Source organism: Gordionus sp. m RMFG-2023, chromosome 1, assembly GCF_954871325.1.
Source record: "Gordionus sp. m RMFG-2023 chromosome 1, tfGorSpeb1-WG-v2, whole genome shotgun sequence".
NCBI lineage: Eukaryota > Metazoa > Nematomorpha > Gordioida > Chordodea > Parachordodidae > Gordionus > Gordionus sp. m RMFG-2023.
The window spans coordinates 89,826,043-89,844,718 of NC_088775.1; the positions used below are offsets into that span (position 1 = coordinate 89,826,043).

The 18,676-nt window shown below is 26.9% G+C and overlaps 1 protein-coding gene across 1 annotated transcript; it reads right to left on the reverse strand.

Moving 5' to 3' along the window:
• Positions 1-16,860: 16,860 nt before the first annotated feature.
• Positions 16,861-18,366, reverse strand: LOC135930922 (uncharacterized). The gene is made up of 4 exons (XM_065467723.1): positions 18,249-18,366; positions 17,301-17,694; positions 17,047-17,253; positions 16,861-16,996 (listed from the first exon to the last, which is right to left on the reverse strand). The coding sequence occupies exons 1-4, from the start codon at positions 18,364-18,366 to the stop codon at positions 16,861-16,863; spliced, it is 855 nt and encodes a 284-aa protein (XP_065323795.1).
• Positions 18,367-18,676: the final 310 nt, after the last annotated feature.

Sequence of the window (18,676 nt, forward strand, 5' to 3'; positions counted from 1 at the left end):
TGAAAGAATCGCAGTACTATACCTGAATACCGCTTACAAACCTACCAAAACTAACAGAGTGAATGTTATTCTTGAAACATCTAAAAAACGTGATAAGCTCCTTGACAAAAAGATACAACATTATAGCGATGGGAGATTTTAATACCAAAATAGGTCATGATATAACATACAAAGAAGCAAAATAGTTTATAATAGCAACGCTAAGGATGGAAAAAAATCCTCCAAATATGTTTAAACAACAATCTAAAAATCGAAAACACTTTCTTCAAACATAAACCTCCTCACCTCATGACCTTCTCAAGAGGTGATAACTCCTCACAAATCGACTTCTTCCTATCTAATATCCACAGCTGGTTTGCAGATGTAAAGGCCATCCTAAACATAGATGTATCAGATCACAAATTAAATAAAGCACATATAAAAATACGAAGTGAAGAATGGAGAAACAATAACACCAGGCGCATCCATAGCACAACACGCGCAGGGCCAGAACAAACCCCCAAATGGCACTTCACCAACATAAACAAAACAGCCTACAATGATATAATTTGCTCAGACATAGCTAGGATAATCCGGTCCTTACCTATCAAATCATTAGAGAAATGTTGGTCAGATTTCAAAAACGCAATTTTTCACGTCTACAATAACCTAAATCATAGCCAAATACCAAAATGAGAATGGCTCTCAGTTGAAACAAAAAACTTAATCTTATCAATAAAAAACGATAGCAGCCGCAATTTAATGCTATGGAGACGTATTCAGAGATTACTACGCAGTGATCGAAGGATCTTCTTAGCAAAGAGAGCAGAAGAAATAGAAATGGATATAAGAAATAACAAAACTCACGACGCTTCCAAAGTTGCTAAAGTAGCGCGCTATCTTTTTTGGTAGCTATAGCTAATAGCGGCTACTTTTTTTGTAAATATTTAATTTTTTAGCGCGATACTTTTTAAAAATAGCTACCTAGCTACTTTTTAAAAAATATAATGAATGTAAGTATAAGCACGAAAATTTAAATATAATACCATAATTAATTATAATTTTAATGTTTTATTATTTAATTTTGAAATTGAATTATATTTTCAATTTGTATTTTATATTTTCAATTTGTATTATAAACCTAAAACCTGTTAATAATTTAAAATGGCATCGCATATGGATATCCAAATCGTTGAAAGTGATGCTAGAGTCAGACAATGATGTTAATGAAATGGAAAATACCAGGGAAGAAAATGATATTCATGGCAATACATTCCCATTTCCTTGATTTAAAAAATTTTTCAAAATAAATATTAAAACCAAAACTGGTTTCAAATTTATATGTTTAAAATGTAAAAAAAATATTTCGTCAAATCAATCAAGTAGCTATAACCTAAAGAAACACCTAAAGGTAAATTATCATTTTTACATAAAATAATAATATTTATTTTATTAGACTGTTCATGCTAATGGTTTTAAAGAAATTCAACAACGTTTAAATAACTTTATCACAGGTGAATCTACATCCAAAAAGTCAATTCAGACTAAATTAATTAATACAAATGCCCATATCTCTCATAAATTAGCTGATAAAGTTATTGTGGATTTTATCATTGATACAGTGCAGCCAATGTCCTTGGTTGATAATCCAGCATTTTCTATGATGATTAAAACATTATCACCTGGTACAACTATTTTATGTCGCCAGTCACTTGTGAATAAAATAGCTGATAAGTTTAAAGTGATGAAAGATGCTTTAATAATAGAATTATCAGAGATATCTCATATATGTTCCACGGCAGATAGTTGGACACATAACAGAAAGTAAACACTTATTTATAATTATGAATTTAATAAAGTAAAACTGATACTTTCTGATCGTCGCTCTAGACTTGGGGATGATAATATTGAAATGATTTTATTATTAAAATTCAACAAATTACCATAAATATTTAAAATTTATTACATAAATTTTTTTATAATCAAATTAACTATATTTTAATATTTATAAATGTTGATTTTTATATATTATTTACTATACAATTATTTTATGTGCAAAATAAAATAAAAATTGTTTTTAAATTTTTTTTATAAAAAGTAGCCTAAAAGTAGCTAAAGCTACTTTTTAAAAATAGTAAGCGAGCTACTTTTTTTTGTCAAATAGCGATAGTGGTAGCGCGCTACTTTTAAAAGTAGCGATTAACAACTCTGACGCTTACAAAAAGCTCAAACACTTCTGCAAACCAGCATGTTCCAAGAAATTACCTATACTTACTCTACAAGGAGGTAACAAATACACAGACCCTGAAGAGCAAATTTACATATGGGCAGACTTCTATATGTCAGCCTTCGAGTCCAGGATCCCTTCCAAGATAGCGAGCCTCCAACAGACAGGCTTGCCATTAACCCCACTCCGATTTCTCCCTCATAGAAATCAACAGAGCCATAAACAAGCTAAAAATACAATAGGGCTCCAGGCTCTGATGGGATCAGAAATGAACATATGAAAGCCGCTCCAGAAAGCACTTCTAAATATCTATTAGCCATATTCACAAAAATATGGCATTCAGGCAAAACCCCAGATGATTGGAATAAATCCACAATCTGCAACTTCCCCAAGAAACTCCATCCTTCATCGTTCGAAGATTGCAGAGCCATCGCTCTCCCTTCCATAGTCTCAAAGGTGTTCATGGTGCTCCGGAAGAACAGAATCCTCGCTTCTACCAAAAACCTCCTATCAAGTAACTTACGCCTACAGGCCAAACAAGATCATTAACGAACCCATCCTAGCTCTCAAAATCCTACCTCCAAAAATGCTTCAGATACAAACTTCCCTTCATATTTACCTTCATTGACTAAAGCAAAGCCTTTGACACCGTTAAACACGATGCCCTTTGAACAGGCTCTAGTAGAATGTAATGTTGATCAAAACATAATCAATATCCTGAAATACTCATTACAACAATTCTTGGGCCAGGTTACAGCTAGGCCGTACTTTCTCTCCTTACTTCAGGATCAGAAGAGGCGTGAAACAAGGGTGCGTTCTATCACCCATTCTTTTCAACATAATCATACACAAAATCAAAAAAGAAACCACGAGCACCATGAACCTAGTCGATCTTTCATCAAACAATAACAATGTCAATCATCTAAGTAATCATCTCGTATGACCTGGTTTTAATTACCAAGTCAAGAGATGAGACAATAGACTTACTAACAGGTCTCCGCTTCCACAGCAACAAAGTCGGCCTAACCATCAACTTCAATAAAACTTTTATCATGCCATGCCCAGCGGCGTCTATAGATAACTTAACATTTGAGAGGAATGAAATCAAAATAGTCAATAATTTCAAGTATCTATGGCATGCTTATTGATAAAGGAACTAGTGGCGAAATCGTAGCCCGATAAAATTCCAAGATAGCCTTCATGATATAACTGGACAGCCAGAGAGATCTCAGTCAAAACGAGACTCCGAATATTTAACGCTACAGTCATTCCAGTCCTCCTCTACGGCAGCGACACTTGGGAAATAAATAAATCCCAGACAAAGAAAATACAGGTTTTCGTAAACCGCTGTCTGCGCCAGCTCAACGGTATTTTCTACCCAAGATTAATCTCAAATGCCAGCCTATGGCGAATCTCAAAAAACGTTACGATCGAGACTACTCTCAAAAAAAGACACATTCAACTCTTTGTTCATACCATCAGAAATCAGACAAAACATAGTTCATGAGGCTATAATCTGGCTCCAGTCTCATGATGATAAAACCTACGGTAAATACAAGTCATATTGGCTCTAAAGAACGATAAAAGAAGTCATATGCCTAAATCTAACGATGGAACAACTCATACGTCTAAACAATAATAAAGACTCAATAAAAAAAGCTTTCTACAAATCAAATCCAGCTATCTACACCCTCCAAATATCTCAGCCCCCCCCTTTGTATAAGCTCCACCTTCCTCCCGCCATGGTAAACATACATTTATTTATTTATATAACTCCTCATGTACCTAACCTTGATATAACTATCCAAGACATACCTAACTTATACTATCACCTCTCTGGCTAATAGTCTTAAGTAGAAAGGCAGTTTTAACAAAATATATCAATCGGGTACGGCTTTTCTCTCTCTTCTTATCTCCCGTAGGCGTTTAAGAAAGTGGTTTTGCCTCTTGCGCGCACAGGTAACTGCTGCTTGCCCAAAAATTGTGGATGGGCTCATCTCATAGGCTACCCCCAATTTCTTAACCCAATTAGATGGGACGAGATAATCTAAGCGTAGCTCTGCTGTTTCATATAGTTATAAAGGGCGATTGCGATTATTATGACGTATGACGTAAAATAGAATAATATGTTTATCTTCGTCATCAGATGATTCTTCAACCGAAAAATATAACAATAATTTTAATTAAGCATACTTAATGGCAAATTTTTTAAAGTACTTCAAATGATCATAATAAAGTTATTGCAGAATGTAAAGAATGCCACAACCTATAAATGGTTCTGCGGATTTTTCATCAAATTTTGTCAAGCATCTAAAAGTATAATATATTATATAATAAATCACATTTATAATCATATTCATTATCATTTCATATTCCATATCTGTTGCTAAATTTAGAAGTATTTTTTAAATAAATTTTCATATTATTGATAAAAATCATTTTTGAAAAGAATATGAAAAGTAACATTGATAAAAAAAGAGGTTGTTAATTTGAACACTAGGCCAAAATATAATCCAAATATTTGGGGCACCATTTTTATATGATTGATAGTACCTAGCAATATTTAATCCACCATGTGTTTTTTTAAATTTTTATATATATGCTTAAAATATATAATTTTTTAAAATATTATTTTTAAAAATTCTTATAAATGTATTTTTTTAATGATTTTACAAAAATTATTTATAAAATTTAAATAAGTATTAATTATTATTTAAAGATAAGACAAAAGTTTCATAAATATTTTAATATAAATATATTTCATCTAATTTTATCATTAAAAGTAGAAATTTTTACATAAAAGTTAGTAAATATCTAATATAAAATATTTTATTATTTGTTTCACTTATATAGACGTCATCTGGAATCATATAAAAATTATATGACCCATCATAAAATATCACACAAACAGAAAAAACAAAAAGAAATAGTGAAAACTACATCATTATCTCAAAAAAAATTAGAATTTTCAAATGATAATAAGAAAAAAATATCTCAAGATAAATTTAATGATTTATTAACTTCATTTGTTATAAAAGGAATGCATGCATTATCCATAGTTGAGCAAAAAAAATTTGTCAAAATGATGGAAGGTAAATTTAATTTTTTTTCTCTTATCCTTATCTCTTCTACTTATCAATTTATTAGAAATATTATCCTATATTGGAAATCCAATTAAAATATTTTCTCGAAGATCTTTGCAAAGAAAAATTGATGAAAGCTTCATACATGAAAGTGATAATTTAAAACAGTTATTGAAAGCTCAGACATACATCTGCACTACTGTTGGTCTACTAAGACTAGAAGCTTTCTTGGAATGACTTGTCACTGGGTAATGAAATAATATGCTATTTTATTTATAAATTCAATAAAATAAATATTTAAATAAGCTCTCAAATAATAGTTTACAAAGACAATCTCGAGCCCTTGATGTGAAGGAAGCCACACTTATGATAGAATAGCAGAATTAGTTGATGAAATTCATTGTGACTTTGGTATTGACGAAAAAGTTATAGCGACTGTTACAGATAACGGCTCTAACTTTAAGAAAGCTTTCAAGGAGTTTGGATATTCTATGGAAGCTGTAGAGAATGACTTTGACATCAATGATGATGAATGTATAGAATTCAATATCATTGAATATTATTTAATACTTCTTTAAAATTTATTATGATATTGTAAATTTAGTAAAAGTTTTTATTTAAATAAAATTATTTATTTGTTTAAATTTAAGGGTCTAAAGATGCCTCAATAACATTGCCTCAACACATTCGTTGTTTGTGCCATACGATAAGTCTAACTGCCACAACAGATGTCGAGAGAGCTATTAAGGATTCTCCTAACATTTCTAAAATTCATCATCCTGCAATATAGTGTTGTTAAACGGCTCGTTTTGAGCCGATTGTTAAAAACGGCTAACTCACTATTTCATCCAGAATAATTTAACTCAAGCCTGAAGATTTTGTTTGCAGAAGGAACAAAGGTTTGGACATCTATTAGCGAAATCTCAAGGCTTAGGCTATATTTTTCAGGCTACAATATTGAGTTAGCCGTTTTTAAAAATCGGCTCAAAATGAACCGTTTAGCAACACTACTGCAATAGCTAAATGTACAAAGCTATGGAATGCAAAAGGCCTAAAACTGCAGAACTTATCAAAGCAGTTTTAGGAAATCAATTAGTTACACCTTGTTGCACTAGATGGAATAGTTTGTATGATAGTCTTCATAGTTTATTAAAATTTAAAGGTGAACTTCCTAATTATGTCAAAATTAGAATTTCCTATATTAAGAGATATTGAAATTCAATATTTATAAGAATATTGCAATTTGCGATTGACAAAATACAGATAAAATCAACTGCTAATATGGAGAATCAGCTCCAATTTTAAATGTCGTTAAAAAAAAATTACAAATTTAATTCAAACCAATCAACAATTTTGCAAACCATTAGCTATTGCCATAGAAAATTCTTTAAATAAAAGATTTAAAAATATATATGATTATAATTTTAAAAGTGCATTTTTGGCAACTATTCTTCATCGCTATTTTAAAAATCGTTGGATTGATGGTGAAGAAAAAAAACACCTTCAGGATTTGTTAATACATGAAGCTTTAATTGTTTTTAAAATTGAAATTAATATTTCAACAAAATCTTCAATTTATGAAGATGATGATCACTTTTGCTTTAAAAGTACCACATCCAATTCTAATAATTCAATAAATGATATTGAAATAGAGGTCCTAAATTATAGGAAAGATGGCGGAGTATAAATATATAAAAGAAATATTTATTAAATATAACACAATATTACCCTCCTCAGCCCCCGTTGAAAAATTATTTAGCTTTGCTAATATGGTTAATAGACCAAATCGTCAAAGATTGAACGATAAATTATTTGAAAAATTAATAATATTAAAAAATAATGCTGATTTATTATTTACTAATTATAGAATTATTAAATGGAATATCGCATTATCTTATATAATAAATTTGTTATTTTCTACAATTTATTTTAAATATTTTTTTATAAATTTATATTATAGATAAGAAAATAAAGCTTTATACATTTTGATTTTGACTATTTAAAGTTTTTTTAAAAAAGTGTCTTGTATCTTAGATATTTTTATACCTATATAGGAACTTCTTTATCTATTATTTTTCTTTTATTTATTTTAATTATAATAATTATCGAGGCTACTATATCTCTTACTATACTTATTAACTTATCAAAAAGTTCCACTTTTTTCATTTAAAAAAAAATCATTCCAAAATATTGAGTTATTTTTGATATTAGCAATATCGAAATTCTTCAAAAAGATTTTAATTTTAAATATTTGTAATTTACCATGTGAATGGCACACTTCGGTCCAGTTTGGGGGCGATTTTTAAAAACACTGAACAAAACCTTGGACTACATATAGAGACGGACTCGGGCCCTAACCAGGGCCAATATTTTTGGTTATCAATATAGCTATATAATGAAACAATTCTAAATACTAAAACACCCCCCCCCTTCCTCCCTTTTCATTGCAAACATATTAAAAATTATTTTCTATGGCTCGTATATTTATTATGTAAATTTCTTTTATTCATTCTTTGGTATCAAAAAATATCATAGCTGGACTTAACTAAAGTTAAGTTTGTGGGATAGCTCACTTATCTGCCGTTATATATTTATTTTAAATAAACAAAGTATGGCATTAAAATGTGCATCTACATTTACCAGGATAATGATTAAATGAAAGTCAATATTTTATTAATATATCTAATATGCATATCATAAAAATTTATACAAAAATAATATTATTTAATAATGCTATTATTTCTAATTAGTAATTTATGTGATTTTATAAGTAAAATATTTTAGAAATTTTACAATCTTTCGAAGTAGTCATAATTATTTGATGATGTGAATTCCATTTTAATTCAATTTTAGAAGAAGGTTCGTCATTCAACTCGAGAATTAAAAGATAGGGCTGATAAATACCAATTCCTCCGGGAATTAACTCTGAAAGTTCATTTATCTTTTTTTCACATTTATAAATAATGGTTTCATCTAATTTAACTGTAATAGTAAGTAAGCCATCAAAAATTGAGTTCAAATATATTCCAGTTACATATGGTGTTTGTGTACAAAATTCTGAAAAATGATTTTTAAGATACGAATCTTCTGCAAGAGATGCAAAATAGTTTTGATAATAATTTTCGGTAGAATTAAATTTTTTCATGAAAATATCACATATTTCAGAGTCGTTTAACAATTTACAATCGCGTACCAATTTTTTTATGTCTAAGATATTGAAATCTAAAATATAAGACATCGGATCAAATTTGCTTTTCGATAATTTAGAAATTATATTGTTTGAAACGGGACTTTTGGCGATTTCATTTTTAGCCCATTTTACCAGAAAGGTGAAAATAATTTGCTTTGGTATGTATTTTATATCATTTAAAAATGTGATATATTTTTGTATTATATCAATAGATGAGTTTAGGAAATCTTTTGAAGCAAATACAATTCTATGAGCATTTTGAAGTAACTAAAATTAGATATATATATTAAATGTAATAGAAAAATATAATAATATTTACATCAAAAAAATTATGATAATCGATTTCTGGATGAATTTGCGATGCTAGGTATAGTGTAAAAGCTCTATTAAAATCAGATGTTTTCTTATTAACTTCTTCCACACATTTTGAAATTAAATCTTCCAGCAAATATTTTTTAGCTCCATATAAAATTTCTAAAATTTCATCAGCTTTCATTTCCCTAAAATCGACTTCACCTGTATATATGTTCCTTGTGTTGAGTTGTTAAATAAAAAAATATATAATTAAAATACATTATATTTGTATAAATAATTTACTTTAATATTATTTCGAAAGCTTCTAAACTTAGATCTTCAATGCTTACGCAATTATTTTCCAATTTCACACTCCCATGGAACATGGTATAAAACATTTCGCTATGACATGATAGAATATGTTTATGGGCGTATATTATTTTCCCTTCCACCTTTAAAAGACCAACAAAATCTTTGTTTAAATGGAATTAAGTAATATTTATAACCTCGAAACTGACATCTGACAAATAAGAATTTTTGAACAAACTTTCATTTATTTTCGCGCGATCTTTAAATGATTTAAAATTTTTCATTATTTTCTATGATAATAAATATTTTAAAAAAATTCAATTTTATTATATCTTTCACTTAGACGCAAGAAAATTATTTATCATATTTTTAATTATTATTTATATTTATGAAATTTTTTAAAGAAAACGATTTTTGGAATTTAGAATCTTGATGTTTGTTAGTTTTACTTAAATTTAAAATTAAAAGAAAACAATTAAAAATTTTAATTAAAAAATATTTATTTATTTTTTTGTTAAATATATAAATTTTTTTTCTTCTGCGTCCATTATCAATAAAATGCAAAATCATTAAATAAATTTGAAATAACAAAATTAATGGTATCAGAATTTGAATTTGATTTTCATCTTTATGTAAGATTGAGGAAAGTCTCTTCTACAACACATAGTGTTTCTGGTTATACACGGCTAAAACCGGTAAGTTTTTATTATCTTTATAAATATTTTTACGTGGGAATCATTAGCCTAAAAATAAAAACGGACCGAGGTCGCTTACCCCATTGTTTAAATAATGAAATCGTATCTTAGCAATTTTTTGGTTCTTTAAAATATTATTAAAGAATTTTATTGGGGAAGGGGGTTCTTTGTCTACTACACTGGTTCAAGTTGCATAATTTTGCGTGATTTATTGTCGTTTTTGCATATTTTTTGTGTCATTTTTTACGACTTTTTAAAATTTTGAGTGATAAACTTGTGTGTGTCTATTAGCGTTATTTTGCTGGCTTTGTTCATATTGTCATTTTTTTTTAAAAATTAATTTTGTCTTGTATGATATTCAGTTTTTTTCTGCCTACTTTTTCCGACTTAATTTGTCTCCTCAACAAAACATGTCATGTTTGAAATGCTAGAAAGTCAAAGTAGCATATAAACTTAAAAAGGTCTAAAGAGTTAACCTTTCATTAGGGACAACCACTGTATTTTTCTAATCCGGCATCTATGAAATGGATGTATCTAGTGTTGTTAAACGGCTCGTTTTGGATTAACTCAATATTTTAGCCTGAAAAAATATTTCCTAAACTTCGAGATTTTGCTAATAGTTATCCAAACCTTTGTTCCTTCTACAAACAAAATTTTCAGGCTTGCGTTATATTATTCTAAATGAAATAATGAGTTAACCGTTTTTAGAAATCGGCTCAAAAAGAGCCGCTTAACAACACTAGATGTATCAAAGAATTATTTATATTCAGCAAAGTGAATGAATTAAATAATTAACATTTACAATGCAAAAATATTGCTTTTATTTAGGAAATGATGGACAGTTTTAATCATTCATTACGAAAACGGGTGAAATAGCAGTTCCTATATGTCGGATGTTAGATTAGAGGTTTAATTAAAGTTTATATTTCCTCCCTCCATTTAAATCGTTTTAGGTTAAAAAGAAGATATTGTACGCTCATAAACATATTCTGTCTTATAAAAGTAAAATATTTCATACTATGTTTTTTGGGAGTGTAGAGTTTAAAGATAATTGTGTACGCATTGAGGATCTGACATACAAAGCTTTTGAAATCATTTTGAGGTAAATTTTTGATAAGTAGCTTCAAATATTTAAAAAAAATTTTTTACTTACTGCCACATTGGAATATATATACTGAAATTTTTAATTTAAAATTTGTAAAAATAAATATTAATTAATACAAAATATTACTATAATATAATACGAAGATTTGGATAACAAATGAATTAAGTGATAAATTTTAGGTTATTTTTTTTCATATGCCATTAAAACTAAATTTTGTTTTTGTTTAATTTTCATTGACTTTCTAAACAATTGGAATAAAATGTTAAAACTGATATTGAGTAACTTACGTTAAACTCAAATATCATGGGTGGAAATAAGTAATTATAATGTGGGGTGACTCTGAGTATCTCCCGTTGCTCGAGGATGGTTCAGTTACAATTCACTAAAAATTTTCTAATTATTTTACTATTTGATATATATTGATATGTAATTAAATTATTAAAGTATGATTGCGTGATAGCAAATATCTTAAATTTCCTAAGAAAAATAGGTATTATGAAATGGTATATTCGTTCTCTTCATATAATACCTCATATTAACGGAGAAGTAATATATGAGGAAATAGAGAAATCCTTAATTTTGAATCCTTTACTGAGTGGAGATTTTTTATTTAAAAAAAATCAGACATGATTGGAAATCTATTTTATTTTACAACCCACACACTGAATTTCAAATAATTTTAGACGTATTTTAAATTTATTTTATGTATCCCAGTTCCTATTTAAATAATTAATATAAATTTAGAAGTAGTTTTAAATTACTTGAAATTCAGAGTATTAGTAATCTATAGATGTAGGGGCAAATTAGTTTTTTTTTAAATTTATACTATGAATTATACCCAGTTATGATGTATAATTTGGCTAGGTTGGATGTCAATGATATTAAATGTCCAGATATAATAATCCCTTAATAAAAATAATTCCCTCATAATTTTTTTTGAAAACAAAACTTACATATAATCATTAAAAAAATTTTCTGATATTGTTTTAAATCTTAATATATTCATCAAGGTGTTAACAATAATTCCAGAGATAATTGAGTTATTAATTAAGATCTTTTTTAGGAGTCAATTATGTTCAGAGACAAATCCATCAAACATCACTTCGGATAAAAGCTGGTTATGATCTTTTTTCGATCTTTATTCACCTTTTTTTTCAGAGAGTGAGAATCATGAAATATAGAAATTGTACAAATTCGTCTATTTTCATACGATCATCTAACAATTTAAAATTTTCCACTATTTTTCTAAATAAAACATTGTCTACTTTTTTAAAAAAAAATATATATATTCATTATAAAACTTCCTACATTTTAAGGGTACGGTTATTTGAGAAAGATATTAAAATTGGTTATATTAAAAAGTAGATCGAATATGTACAGCCTTTTTAGTGATCATTTTATGGAGTTCTTTAATTTTTCTTTCTTTATTCTAACGGAGATCTCAGTCTATTTTTTCTTTCACGATTCGAAAAATCTAGGCTTGGTTGACTTTGAATTATTTTTATTTTAAATTTTATTCCCCGCCAGATGTTTTTAAAATATGTTACATATTTTTAAAATTTTTATAGCTAATTATTGCGATTTAAAGTATTCAGTCTTGAAAATATATCCCTGCTCCTCCCCTAATTATGATTATTAAATTTATTTTTATAAACGTTCAATATTTAACAAAAAATCCAATTTTATCTTTTAAAGGCTATTTATTTTACATATTTTAATTAGTTTATTTTCGATTTATTAACATATTCTTTCTAATAAGTTTTCAATCTTATATTTTTACAGTTTTGTTGACTTTTGCTAAATATTATTTTTAATTTTTTTTGTGGATATTTCGATTGTTAACATTATTATAATTTTATCGTCCGTTCAAATTTTATCGTCTGCTTCGTATAATAATTCCGAATAATTTTCATAATTTAAAAGTATAGTGTATGTTTAATATATTATTTTTGGGATTCAAGGTTAATAACTTTAATTTTAATTAATTCTATTTGACAATAAATCATAATATACTTATTTCTTTGCATTTTAAGAGCAAAAAAATTTCTGAAAACTTAAAAATAAATAATTATTAGGTATATTTAAATTTGTGAACAAATTTAATTAATAATTTTATATTTATTTTAAATCAATGTAAAATTTAATAGTGCTTTTCTTTTCATGAAGCATTTTTAGTATGAATTATAATTATATCTAAATTTTGATAACATATATTTGTCAAACTAAAATTTTTCCATTACCATTTTGAATTTTTTAATCTATAAAAAAATTAAGAAAATTTTACGCTATCGAATTAATTGTAGAAGATCTAAGCTATTGAAGTATAAAATATAATCTGAAATAAGATCGAATTTGTTCTCTAAATTGTTGAATTATCAGATATTTTACATCCATTTTTCGCCCATTTTATGAAGAATTCAAAAATATTTTTTGGTGTGTATTTTTATTATTTAAAAATGCTATATATTTTTGTATCATATCAATAGGGTTAGAAGAATATTTGAATTAAAAAAAACATACCTATAAACTAGTCTAAGATACTAATAATTTCATCAGATTTAATCTAATATTTACCTCGAAACAATTTTGGATATCTGTTTCTGGGCGAATTGATGACGCTAAATATAATTTCAAAGCCCTGCAAGTATCTGTTTTTCTATTCATACATTTTCATATTAAATCCTTCAACATATATTTTTTTGTTCCACATAAAATTTCTAAAATTATTTCTGTCTCCATATCTTTGAAATCAATTTCGCAATATATATGTATTTCTTATAGGCCAAACAAAATATTTTTATTAATAATTAAATACACACATTTATATCAGTTGTAATTTCAATGTGATTTAAAAGCTTTATTTGTAAGGTCCTCAATGCGAACATAACTATCCACGTTTTTACGTTATAAGTAATAAAACATGGTATAAAACATTTCACTTTTATATGACAGAACATGTTTATGAGCGTATAATATGTTCTTTTTAACCTTAAACGAATAATATGGAGGAAGGAAATATAAACTTTAATATAACCTCGAATTTAATTTGATATGTATGAATCATTATATAAACTTTTACCCGTTTTTGTGTGAATACTTAATTCTTTAAAATTTATTATATCATTTCTTAAATAAAAAAACGGCATTTTTATAAATACATTGTAAAATTGCTAGGTATAATAATAATATGGAGATTCAAATGGCTAAATATTTATTTATACACTTCATTGAATCTAAATAATTAGTTATTTTATTCATATATACCTAATGTTGGATCAATAAGGTGATAACTAATGTTGTTAAAAAGTCGAGTTCATCCGACTACGACTCAGAGTCTCGAGTCGTTAGTCGAATATGTCGACTAACTCAAACTCAAGTCGTGAACTCGAGTTTTGAACTCAAGTAAAATCGTAAACTCAAGTTCATAAAATATTCGTCCTTATGAAATAGTCAACTTGAGTCGACTAGAGGACGAATATTTCAGATTTATTATTATTAATTAAGATATTTTTTGTTTTTTACATTTTTTTACTTTATAGTTTCATGAGTCGTGAATTGAGTTAACTAGAGGACGAATAGTTCTATAAACTTGAGTCGTCAATTATAGTCGACTAGAGACAAATATTTCAAATTAGTTATTATTAATTAGATATTTGTTCTGTTATTTATATTATAGTTAGACATCCAATTTGAGTCGTGAATACAAATTATATCGTTGAGTCGACTAGAGGACGAATAGTTCTATGAACTTGAGTCGTTAATTTTAGTCAGAGACTTGCATAGGCACCACCCGGTTCGGAATTTTTTTAAATTATATTCGACCTGGTATATACAAAAATTTACCATAGTATTTTACCATATTTTTCAGCGAGTTTTATAGCTTATTATTTAAAAAATACATGTAAAGAGCTAATATTTTGAGAATATTATATTGAATTTATAAAAATTATAAAACTGTTATTTATAAAAATGGATATTTTGAGCATATACTATATTTTATATTGCATTTATAAAAATAAAACTAATATTCATAAAAATGGTAATAATATTTTGAGCATATACTATATTTTATATTGTATTTAAAAAAAATAAAACTAATATTTAATTTATAAAAATGGAAAATATTTTGAGAATATAATATATTGTATTTAATTTACTATTTAATTTATAAAACAAAAATAAATCGCTATTTAAAAAAATGCATGTATAATAAATAGTATTTTGAAAATATAATCTTAATTGCACAATATTAATGATAATTTATATATATAATATTGTAAAAAAAAATAATGAAAATGTTGGATTAAAAACTTTCATGACTCAGGTAAAATATAATAAATGCAATAAATATTTGACAGTTTGCAAAGTGAAAAACCAGCATGATTGACGAAACCCTATACTCAAGAAAGATATTAAAAATTCATAAATTATCATGAAGATAGAGAAGCATATCTACCTTTTTCAGGTTGAATATTACTTCTTCTTCTTCAAGAATTCTCCCAGTAGTGGAAAAATTCCGCTCACAGCTTGCACTTGAAGCAGGAATTGCCAATACCCGTTTTGCCAATTTTGCTAAAATTGGAAATTCGCTTTGATGAGCCGCCCACCACTCTAACAAATTATCCACCTTAAATGTTTCATCTATTTTTTTATTTATGTAATTATAATATTCATCATCGGGTATCGACATATTACCAGAATTACCCATCGCCCCATTTGTCATAAAACGATTCAGTTTGTTTAACAACAGTCGTAATTGCAGAGTTGTTAACGCTTTTTAAAGTAGCGAGCTCCCGCTCCCTTTTAAAGTAGCGAGCTCCCGCTCCAACTAATGGAGTGCTGCTCCATAACCGCTCCTTTGATTTTCATTTTTTTAGAAGGTACACGAAACAAAATCATATTTTTTTATCAAAACGTTTTATTTATATTATATGATATATCAAAATATTTATAATCTTTTATTAGCTTTTAAAAGTAATAAATTTTCTAAAATTAGAATCTAACAAACACCCACGCCTCTCCCCTAAGACCTGTTTTGCAATACTAAATAGGCGCTCCACAGGAGCACTAGAGGGAAGCGGGGTGTTGTATTTTATATAAATATTTTTTAATTCAGGGAATTGTTCTAAAAATAGTAGTTTTGCTATCATTATTTAAAAAATATCTATCCAATATATTATCTTCATGGTGATCAATTTCATGGAATCCAAAGAAATCTTCCAAATCATTGCCAGGTTCCAGTGAACTAGTAGTAGCTATTTTTCCGTCGGGTATTTGTTTCCTTAAAAAATTAATTAATCTGCCTTTAAGTTCCATATTTTTTGGATTTTTTATCCATTCCCAATTCAATTTGAATGCAGGATGGACAATCGCTGCAATGATATTATCATCATTATAAATATTTGAAAATCTGCAATAAAGTTATTTAAATAGATATAATTTATTTTTTATTATAAACCTTTTATTAATACCGCTTATAAGAGACTTTACAAGAGGTTGCCAAAACTCAAAATCTGTTAATTCGTTTAATTTTGAAATAAGTTTAGAAATGGTTGGACTTAGGAAACCCATGTCCATATGAAGCTCCTCTTTCAAGGATTTTTAGAGCTTTTTTCATAGGCTCCATAACCTAAAATTTATTTATTTCACTAAGATAACGATTACATTAATATATACTTGACTATACTCTTTAATAAATTTACGTTCTTGGGAGTTAAAACGTATAAGCCTATGGTTATCACACAACTCATCAAGGTCCTTTTGTTTTTCATCTAATATTTTATCTAGCAAAACCATAGACTCATAATACGAATTCCACCTAGTGGAATTTTGGGCATATTAGATACCTACCCAACTTTCTGATAATATCGTCCGCCATATTTGTAGACATATTTTGTTTATTCCACAAAGATTGACACTTTTGGAATAAACTTTGAGATACTATTTGAAAGCTTCTATCACCTAAAGCTTTCTCTGCGTCAACTGTTGCCACCAAATTGAGATTGTGGCATGTACATCGTGAATGTTGAGCTTTCTGCCCTATTATTTAGGATATTATCATTATCCAGAAATTGGAAATCATCATCCATCTCAGAACTTTTATCTTCAAACATTCTAAAAAATAAAAGGAAAGTTATAATTTTAAAATAAATATTTAAGATTACCTGAATGCTTTCACAAGGTTCCTACCATTATCAGTAATGGTTTTTATCACTTTATTCTGAATTTTAAAGCTTTTATATATATCAATTATCATCTTGACCAAAACATCAAAAGTATGGTTGCCTTGAACACGTCTTAGGGCTAAAGCTGCTGATTTTCTTTGCAATGATTTTGTGTCAATCCAATGAGCTGTTACACCCAAAAAAGACCTTTATAAGTTTAATTAATCAAGCACATTTAAAAATATAGGCACTACCTTCTAAATCCACTCCAGCAATTAGCTGTGGTACACACATAAGATACTCCAGAAAGCATTTCTATAATATCATCCATCATTTTATCATAACGCAAACCTATCTTTGCTATTAGTGTTTGGCGGCACATTACCTTTGCTGAAGGGGAAAACGCTTTTATCATTTTGACAAAGTTAGGATTGTCTACAGTTGATAAAGGAACTAGTGTCTCAATGACATAATCAATGATTGCATTATCTCCTTCAGTTTTTGTAGGTTCATATATTTTTTGACTAAAATTTATAATTGACTGTTTTTTCTCAGAAGACTTTATATTTTGGCTAATATCTTTTTTATTATAACTATTGATATGATTTTCAATTTTTGAATATTGATTAACATGTTCTCTCTGATAATCTAAAACATCAAATTATTAAGGTAGATTTTTTAAATAAGAAATTGACAAATATTTAAGGAGCAATATAAATATATTTTTAGGTAATTTATATCTTTTTTATTATTTTTTTTTATTTTTGTAAATTTTTTTATTATTTTGTTTTACTTATTTTATTAATATAAAATAAAAATAAATAATTATTTTCCAAGTTTATTGATCAAAATAAAATAAGAAAAAATCAAATTAAGATTAAATAAAATATAAATTTTACCATAATAAAATGTATATTTTTAATTTGGATGTTACAATTCAATTTAAAAAAATACTTTATTTAGAAAAAAATGTATAAAAAGGAGGTTGAACAAGTAATGAGAAAATTAAAATAAAAATTAAAATATAAAAAAGCATCATATCTGACAACCCAAGCTCAACTAATATAATGAATTGCCCAAAAATAATTAAAACCATTTTAAAAAAATTATTATAAAATAAACAAATATTGATTTTACTTTTAAATGTTTTTTTAAATTAAAGCTTGAGATTTTAGAGAAAGATATCCTTTTGTTGTTAATACATAATAGGCATTTCGCCTTTAAGTTGACTTTATCATCTGTATCATCTATAAGCTTGAAATATTTTTTATATAGTGGAAATGGAAATTCGGTTTCTTCTTCTATGATCTCTAAATCCATAATATCTAAAACTATTTTTTATTATATATCTATAAAATGAATATTAATATGACTTACAAGATTTTTCAAAAATTTTCAATATAAAAAGGAAAAAACTGATGTTTAATGTTTAAAATGATTAGATGAAAAACAATATAAAACTCGGCTCAACATTTAATAATGAATAAATTTAAATAAAATAAAATTTTATTTTCATTAAATTTTAATTAACAAATATTATTAATATTTAAAAAATAATATAATTTATATATTAAATTTAAAAAAGCGGTGAAGCGGCGCTCTTCCGCTCCAGCCTTAAAAGGAGCTACTC